This window comes from Lycium barbarum, chromosome 12, assembly GCF_019175385.1.
Source record: "Lycium barbarum isolate Lr01 chromosome 12, ASM1917538v2, whole genome shotgun sequence".
Classification (NCBI taxonomy): Eukaryota; Viridiplantae; Streptophyta; class Magnoliopsida; order Solanales; family Solanaceae; genus Lycium; species Lycium barbarum.
Window position 1 is genome coordinate 7,681,854 of NC_083348.1, and position 9,862 is coordinate 7,691,715.

Consider the following 9,862-nt stretch of genomic DNA (forward strand, 5'->3'; position numbering starts at 1 on the left):
AATTGATCAATGGCCACAAGAATAGAATAAAGGAAACTACTTCTCAAGTAATGATCCAATATATTTCACGAATTACAGATAATGGTAATATTATGTTAATTAGCCTCGGATAATGACTCTAAATTACCTTCTCCCGAAGATTAAGTAGACTACCTAATTGAATATCCCTAAAGCAATTAGAAGCATTGAGAACACTAGACTATGGCTACAAGTGGTATCGCCTATTCCTAGGTCAATTTCCATTAGATGAGGGTTAACGCCCCAAATTCATGTTAGTTATTCTATCCCAACCTCATTCTTGCTCTTCCGAGTTTCAAACAAAGTAAATGGGTGAATCCTAGGGTTAGCCACTCCCTTGAGAAACGTTGAAGAACAAGAATAATTAAAATAACAATAACTTACTTGATTAAAAATAATGTCAATCAATAAATAAGCACAACAAGAGTTTCAATCTCAGTTGTCACCAAGAATTCCCATAAACAAGGTTTGAATAAAAGAAAGAAAATATTCGTAGGAACCCTAGCCTCCAAGCTTGTGTTTTATACCAAAGATGTCTAAGAATTGTGGCTTATGAAATATTTATAGGTGTAGGAAAAAGTCCAAATAAAATAACCTAGTCCAAAATAAAATAGGAAGAAGTAAATGTATTCCGAAAATTTCCTTCTACGCGTTAAACAGCGTACATCATCACATTTTCTCGCGGTCACTGTGCATGGTCCGTTCTTCCTCTCAAATTTTAGTTGTATCTTCATTTATAAGGTGCAAACTCCAACTAATATTATCATAATAATTGCCTAATCATTAGGCCACCACTTTATGTCTCAATTTTTTTTCTCTTTTCATTTTATTCAATTTTGCTCCAAATCTTTTCAATTTTCGCACCGCTTTATTCCTACACAATTATAATATAATATTAAGCACAAACTAATATAATTAATACTCAAAGACGATTAAAAGTGTGAGGCAATTAATAGCTAAATTTATGCATTTTAGGTCGAACATCACATAGCAATAGGGACCTCCTCCTCATCATCAATTGTGGCAGCACACGTTCCTAGAACATATTGTATAACTTGTTCCATGGGAGAAATATTTGTCATATTTGGAATAGGTTGCTTCACCGGTTGCTTCGCCATAGGAGTGTCTAATGCTTCTTGTACTGATGAAACTTCTCCTGTCTCTTCTCTCTCTTCGTTTCCTAGATTCATGAAGGCATAACTATCTCTCCTTCAACAGTTTTCACATCATCCCCTTCTTCTATATTTTCTTTCATTCTCTCTCCTCCATCATCACTATCATTTTCACTTTCTACTCTCACAGGCCCTTTTGGTGAACCTGGTTTCTTTAGGGTTTTGCATTTGTTCCCCCTCACAGCCTGCCCTAGTCGATTCCTCAATTTCATCCTTCAGGATCGATTCCATAATTTTCTCTATTTTTTTCTCAAGACCTACTCCAGACACATCCGGCATTTCAGGGTTTTCATCATTGATAGAGTCACAAATTGGATTAGTTCTTGAATATTTTTTAATCGGGCGGTACATTTCCACAATCCATTTCAGCCTCACCTGTTTGTAGCGAGTCAGATAGTGCTGGGTTTTCGATTAGGTTTAGATTTGATGGAGTGTCGATGGATGAGTTAGTTTATGGTAAGATTGTGTTGAGAGGACTGGTTAAGGTGATTAAGGGTTTTGACTGATTTGAGTAATGGTCTGAGATTGTTTAGGAGTAATAGAGACTGACGCGTGTTGATCCATTTTGAGTTTAGAGATATAATCTGGTGAATTTTTAAGAGAAGGAAGTAAGAAATTTGTGATAACTGAGGAAGATGAAAAGATGAGCGAAATATTTTGAATTAAGTAGAGGAGGCAGAGAGAAAGAATCGGGTGAGTGGATATGGTAGAGTTGTTTGTTTCAATGAGTTTTAGTCCATGTGTTAGTCTTGAGAAAACATTGACATGATGATTATGTTTTCAAAAAGAGTCATTATTTCACAAGGTTCCCTTTAATGTCTAATGAAAGTTACATGCCCTACTCCCTTTTCTCTTTAAACGGCACACAGAATAAGAATTTGGTTTTTAAACTGGATCAGTGTGGCGGGTGTTTCAAGTTGTCTTACTGACCTGAATGTGCATTTAAACATATGGATAGAAGTTATGAGTTAAATATGGGTCATGGAATAGGACATACAAACAATTGTACAAGACCGAGTAGACATTATTAATTCATTAACTTATTTTGAAGCAACCCTTCTAGTCATTGAGAGATACATGTCCAATCTTAGTCATTCCAAGGTTGACCCCTTTTTAGTGAATACTTTCTAAGCTCTATTCATTTACTTCCTTTTTGAGCTTTCAACACATGTTCCCCCTATCCATATGTGATCCTCCTTCCTTTCTACCTTTTCTCCTTCTAAAGTTAAGAGTAAACATAATGATTGATCAATTCCTGTTGTAATTTTTAGCAAGCATCTTCATATGCCAGATTTTCTTGCTTTCTGTCACTCTTTCCTGCAAAGACAATAAGAGCTTAGTATTAGGAGTCCAACCTAGTTTGAGTACCTTTTCTTTACCTGTTTCATCCTTCCTTTCGGAGTGTCGGTCTGCGATTTTTAGTTTTCTTACCTTGTAACCTAACTTGACTTTTCCATGATCAACTTTTCCATATGTAGTCCTCAAATCCTCTTCTACAGTTCTGGTTTTGTTCTTTTCAAAATGAGTCCAACATTGGTAGTCAGCTTTAGAGCTTCAGTTTGGAAAACTGAGATGAGTGAACCAATTTGAGCTACCGGTTCCTTCAGGGAGCAATTTTTCTTTTCAATACTATTTTTGCTAATCTCGACATTCATGGGCCCATTCTTTAAGCTGGCAATGGTACTAAGCAACTCAACTCTTTCGGCACTCATGTCCTGACATCCATTACTTAAATTTACTATTGAAGTCATGAGCTTTTTTTAGGGATTCCACTTAGCTTTTTAAGTCAAGTCTGAGCCTTTGATAGACCTGAGAGCAGTGTGGTCAGCTTCCTTCACAGAATCATCCTTAGAGCTTGAACTCCATGCAGTTATCATAGCCTCTTTACATCCAAGCCCCATGGTGGGGGGTTCTTAATCATGAACTTATATTTTCCATTGACAAAACACCCTTTCTACTAATCATTATGTGCAAAGTTTTCTTCCTCGATCTTCTCCAGCTTGTAATTCTTGCCATTCATGTAAACACCTGCCCCTAGTTCCTCTTTATCAGTGTTCAAATAAGTTTTTATGACCTTTAAATCTGAAGAACCTTCCTTAATTTCATGTGTTTGCAGACTGACAAATAAATTCTCCATTCGCATTGTGCTTATCTCACACACTTCTCTAATGGCAATGACTCTTGAATTCCATGAAGGAGGAAGACTTCTCAAGACTTTCATGATCAAGTCTTCAGTGGGAAAAACCTTACCAAGTGCTATGAGATTGTTGGTAATGTTGACGAAACTTGTGAGCATGTCCCTGACTGACTCATTTTCACTCATTGCAAATAATTCATATCTCCTCATGAGCATATTAAATCTGAGTAGTCTTTATTGAGAGATACCTTCACGATTCTGTGCCAGAAATCCCAAACTTCCTTGGCACTAGAGCAATCTGAGACTCTGTTGCCTAAACAACTACAATGTAGAATGCTGACTGCCTAAGCAATTAGTTCCATTATTATAAAGTCTTCAACCACAAATTCTTTTTCAGTTTTGGGTCTTTTTGTTCCATCATGCATGGTCTTCATGGGGATCAACGGTCCTCTCGACGTCATTATTCATAGATTATAGTCCACACCCCTTATGTAGGTTTGCATTCGGTTCTTCCATATGTGATAGTGCTCCCTTTTGAACAATGTTGATCTGTAGATTGATTCCCCTTTCCTTTGTCCAATTTTTGGTACCCTGTTCGTCATGATCTTCTTTTTAAGGTGTTAGCCTCTTAAAGAGAACCTGCTTTGAAACCAATTGTTATCTGGCACGACCAGTTATCTATCCTATTGTGTATCAGATTTTCGCCTATAAGACAGAAAACTTTACCCTACTTGTTCCAAGCTAGCGTTTGTGGAATAGTAAAGAACAGTAAGGTAAGGACACATTATTCTTACGTGGAAAGCACCCGGCTCACAAGGGTGAAAAAATCACAACCTACACCTCTGTATGTTTTTTCCAAACTCCACTACAATTGTGAGCCTTTGCAGATTCAAGTTACAAACTCTGTAACCTAGAAACTAAACTCTAATTCCTATCTCAACAGTCTCCCTAGACTATTGAGCCCACTCCAAGTTATCCCAATTTGAAGCTACATTTGACTCACGTTTATAGCAACAATTATTTCTTCTAAGAAAGCTGATAAAGCTACAACTCAATAAACAAACCTATATACAAATCTAGACTAAAAAACTATAACACATAAACTCTATGAAACAATTTCTTCAATCTACTTTGATGTATCTCGACGCACTTCTGGTAATCAGAATTCTCTCAATATAACATTGACAATGTTTGCACTGTATACTGATTTTCTTTTTTTGCGAGTGCGTAATTCTTCTTCATGGCATGACTTGAATATATATAGCCTTAGATTTGCATCAAGTCGGCTGAACTCAATCCCTATATGGTATGGCCTATTATGAGAGTTAGATTGAGTTGATTTGGGATTCTTGCTTTCACACGGCTTCATTGTCTTTGTAGGAGTCTGAAATATCTTGACAATTATGGCAAGAAATCCTACAAACTTGTCCACCAAGTCTTTACCATAAAACACAAATCCTACTCGCAGTAGGACTCTGCGCTGGAACATGTTCTCAGAATTGGTTCAAGCATCTGGTTCTTCCTTTTCTGAATATTCTCAGTGTCTGAGATGGAACATGTTCATAAACCTGTTTCATTCACCATTATCCTGCATGTGTCTCTGATCTATTCACTGCACTTGTCTCTGCATTGGAACATGTTTGCAGACCTGGTTTATGCGCTTTGTTCATTTACTTTGTCAATCATCAAAACTTACATGTTGTATGCCAACACTAACCACAAAACTAAGATCAAGATGAATGCATAGTTGAGCATATATGTATTATGACTTCCTAGCTATTACAGATGCATACAAAATATTTTCATGTGTTTATGCTCAGTTTCAAGCTTGAAATTTTGGCGCAAATATAATTTTTCTCCTTTTTATCATGGATGTTGGGCTTGGGGAATAAACGTACATAGAAATTTTTTCAAGAACTTTATTTATATAAAGCTTTTGAGATAAATCAAATAATCTCTTAGACCTATCAAGATTAATTTCAATGACAGACACATAAGATGCTTCGCCCATCTCTTTCATTTCAAATTCTCAGAAAGCTAATTCTTTGTATAAAATTAATAATATATGTTTTCTCCCACTGACCTTTAATTATATATATTTATCAAACTCATTTTCTCTAAATGCGAAGGATGTCACAATATTATAGAACTTCAAATACCACACTAATGGGAGGCTTATTTAGTTCCATATATGAATCTCTCTAGTTTACATACTAATTTATCTTTTTCTTTCACTTCAAAACCCCGGACCCTGCTAGCGCGAGATACTTTGTGCACCGGGCTTCCCTTTTTCTTTCGCTTCAAAACCTTCACCTTGTCTCGTGTAAGTATTTTATTTCATGACAAACAAAGTATTTTATTCTAGATTTTCATTCAAAAGGGCTTCTTTTACATTCATTTGATATAACTCAAGATCAAAATGAGCTACTAAGGTTATAAGAATTCAAAAGGATTCTTCTCTTGAAACTAGAGAGAATGTTTCATTAGAATTAATTTCCTCTTTTCAGTAAATTCCTTACCAATAAACTTGGCATTATATCACTCAATATTCTCTTTGCAAATCCTTTTTATTTTAAATATCCTTTTACATTGGATTGGAACAATTGTATCAGGTATATTCACCAATTTCCAAATTTGATCGAATTACATGGATGCCATTTCATCTTTCATAACTTCCGTCAATTTATCAGATTCTTTACTTTTTCTATGGCTTGCGAAAACGTTGTTGGATCATTTCAATTCCGAAAATTGAACCATATTCTAAATTTCTTAGTACTTATTGGAAAGGATTATGGGAAAAGCTTGGTAGGCAACTGTTATATTCTACTCCATGACATCCTCAAGTGGATGCCAAACTGAGGTAGTAAACAGGATTCAAGGAAATATGTTGAGGGCTATGGTAACAGAAATATATGTTTTTTTGAAAAATTATTTGCCTTTGATTGAATCTGCCTAGAGAACTAATATTCATAGAATTATTGACATGTCTTCATTTGAAGTTGTATATGGTTTTAACCCTCTAACTCCTTTGAATTTTATTCCCCTTCACCAAGATGTTGTTGCTAACTTTGATGAAAGTGATCAAGCTATGAAGAAGGTACATGAGAAGGTGAAGAGCAAATTGGAGAAAGCTTAACCAAAAGAGGTTAAGCAAGCAAACAAGAACCTGAAGAGAGTTTCCATTGAACTTGGAGTTGGTTATGGTTGCACATAAGAAAGGAGAGGTTCCCAAACAAACGGAAGGGGAATCTTATGTCAAGAGTGGAAGGACCCATACAAGTGTTGGAGAAGATTAATGACAATGCCTACCAGCTTGACTTTCCAAGTGATTATCAAGTCGATAATTCTTTCAATGTTAGTGACTTGCTTCCTTGTGATGTAAGCGATCATGTGAATTCGATGACTAATTCTCTTAAAGAAAGGGACAATGATGTCAGTCGATATTGCATGCATGCATCCAAACCTCTCACTAAGTCTAAAGGCAAGACTCTATGATACCTGCAAATGATTGCCACGAAGATGAGTCCTCTGAGGATATACTTGGGAAGCTAAGAGTTTACAACATGTTCCGTCCATAGAAGATCAGGAATCAAGAGTGGGAGCCTGGGAGGTCATTGTACAGTCATTGCAGCTGCAGTCTGAACTTGAAGTGACCATTTGGTAGCACATTAAAGTACGCAGAAACAAGGTAAACTGCAATATACTGTTTATTTTGAGATTTCTCATGTGCATATAACTTCTTAAATATCCAACTTATTGTATACAAATTAAAGAAATATGATCTAATTCTCCATACACTACACCTCAAAAGTTGAAGAATTATCCAAAAATGAAATACATTCCAAAAGTAGTAGATAGTGGTACACCCTAATCAAGATCTAGCTAGCTTTTAACAATGAGCTAACGTGATCGGACAATGCTTTAAGGGAAACATCAACAGCATCCCTAAATCCGTATGAAGTAGAATTAGGGTGTGCATACGTTAATCTTGGGATTAATTCTATGACAGTCCGTCTCATTCTTTCTACTTCCTCCACTGGAATTTTGAGAAGCTCCTCCTCAATTCTTATGCTATGGTTTCGTTCTAAATCAAAGTAAACGGAATATGTAGTAGGATCGGAAGGTAAAAACCATTGGTATTGTGAATACGCCGTGTGATTTGAGAAGAACACGGGGATACATCCAGCGAGCATGGAATCAAAGGTAGAACGTCGAGTGTAGGAATCACCTAACACTTGCAAGCAAAAATTGGATCTCATCATCACTTTAAGAACTTCTTTCGGTTTGTGACACTTACTTGGTCCATGTCCACATTTTAAGATCAAACATTTCCTTGACTCCTCGCACTGTTTTATCACTCTGTCTCTCGCGACAACTTTTTTCTTTCCTGTTCGCGGAGCCCCAACAAATGAAAACAAATGAATCCTATCCATATAACTCATATTATTTTGCCATTCAAGCATCTCAGACGATGTTGATGGATGGAAATACGATGGGTAAGGAATTCCATATTGATTACGGCCTTCCCAAGGATGTCTTTCCACCAAAAGTACCGACATATTCTGCACGGGGGACATGTTCAATAACTTGTTAGCACCGAAATCAGGAACTTCATCAGTCCTCATGAAATCCCAAGCAGTTCTTCCAAAAGCCATGAAATGGTCTCTACCTGTTGGAAAAAATAATTCAAAATTGTAGAAAAATCAAAATTGGTTAGAATTCGCTATTTTAATTCATGTCTAAATAGAATTTATAACCCGAAACTATAAATAGGGATGTTGTTAGCTATTTTCATAAAGCGGAGATTGTAGCGAACTTTCATATACTTAGAATAAAATATTTTTCTTCACTACCACTACTTTTCTTCCACCACTTCTGCTCTTGTATATACTCCACAAATTCCACAGCCAACGAATCACGGACGGTGTAATTTGGCTCGCGGAACTTGCTCGAGGCATGGAGGCCCCCGTAGAAAGGAACATAAAACAGAGTTGATTTATCTGCGTCCTTTGTACGACAGGGATGGTTCTGGATTCGAGCATGAATTATCAATTCAGCGATAAGTTGATGAGTGGTAAACCAACTAGGGCCCATTTCAGGGAGTGGTTTTCCTAGGCCATTATTTGTAACATGAGGGCACATATCTGTGTAGATATTCAAACTACTACAATCTCTCAACAGATCAAAATTGTACTTGGAAGGCAAGTTGTAAATGTAGACAGAGAAATTTTCTTTGCATTCTTGGATGGGATTTGATATTCTTTTGGGTGAAAAACCTAGGAGGAAAAGAAACCAAATCATGAAGGAAGTTGCAAAAAGTACAAGGACTTTCAAATGGAGTTGAATATCTTTCAGAGAGGTAATTTGTTTCTTTCCTAATCCGTATTCTTCATCTTTCTCTTTTGTAATAATTTTGTGATGATTTTTTCTCCACATGATGGAAAAATGTCTAGAGTTAAAGAAGTGAATGAATGAAGAAATAGAGCAGAAGGACGGTGAGGAAAATGAAATATATAATCACACTAGTGCTTAGTTGTTTAAATTCAGATTCTACCGTTTAATTGAGAGGATTGTACATAACTAACAAAATAGTACAATATTTTGAAAACTGGGAATTGTTTCTATTCAATGAATCCTTTGAGTGTATCAAGCCACATCTTTTGATGTACTCCTAACAATATCCCAAACACACGTTTAAAATTGATTGCTAAGATAAGATTGACAGAAATAGTACTTATTTAAAGAGGTTCAAGAAATATCTTTGGTAAACTTTTGTTCATGGTAAGTGTCATATGCATTCACTGGATATATCTATCATCGTGATCCTGGCATTATGTTAAGAACGTAATGGGTCATTAATTAGGTTCATTGTTTTAAATAAATATAGGATAAACCAGTGTGTCAATCAACTAGTGGTTGAAGTGTTATTATTTCCATTATTGTCACTGCTTTAAAAGGCAGGGCGCTTTATTTAGCACGGGGCGGGGCGTAAGCCTCATGAATCTCAAAAAAATTAATTTATAATGTAATAAAAAGTATAATAACACAAAAAATACATTAATAGTTTTAAAAAAATAAAAAATGATTAAAATCCATATAAAACAAAACTTCCAACATAATTTTACGAGTATAAATAATGCAATGATATAAAAAATATTATGATATGCAAATCAACTCTAACATCATATTTCAAATAATAAAGAATCACAATTTCTTAATTTATATTACTGTCATACTATGCAATTTACCTCAATCAATAAATTTTATCAATATTATAATTAAAATATCTTTCCTTCGTGAACAACAACAACAATTGTATTGGGGAAAATTCGAAGGCTACAACTGGACAAATGCTATTGCAACACGTGGCAACGAGGATAACACGGATATGAGTGAGCAAAAGGAGTCCCTGGTGGTACTCGTGTGGCTCCGAATACATCGGAGAACGCAGATTTGAATAGGCTCACATGAACGGGAGAGGATCCGGTCCAATAAGTTTCGGTCTAGTATTCTCCAACGCAGTACTTGAAGTAGG

General features: G+C 35.8%; 1 protein-coding gene across 1 annotated transcript; it reads right to left on the minus strand.

Annotated features, from left to right (window-relative positions):
* Nucleotides 1–7,067: 7,067 nt before the first annotated feature.
* Nucleotides 7,068–8,890, minus strand: LOC132622289 (probable xyloglucan galactosyltransferase GT17). The gene is made up of 2 exons (XM_060336874.1): nucleotides 8,181–8,890; nucleotides 7,068–7,996 (listed from the first exon to the last, which is right to left on the minus strand). Exons 1-2 carry the CDS (start codon nucleotides 8,761–8,763, stop codon nucleotides 7,206–7,208), a joined length of 1,374 nt encoding a protein of 457 aa, XP_060192857.1. The 5' UTR covers nucleotides 8,764–8,890; the 3' UTR covers nucleotides 7,068–7,205.
* Nucleotides 8,891–9,862: the final 972 nt, after the last annotated feature.

What these genes read in the sequence shown, in the direction of transcription:
- LOC132622289 (XM_060336874.1), bottom strand. Translation starts at nt 8,763, where the DNA reads ATGTGGAGAAAAAATCATCACAAAATTATTACAAAAGAGAAAGATGAA. An exon ending in GTGGTGGAAGAAAAGTAGTG is followed by an intron (nt 7,997 to 8,180) that starts GTAGTGAAGAAA and finishes TTTTTCCAACAG; the next exon opens with GTAGAGACCATTTCATGGCT.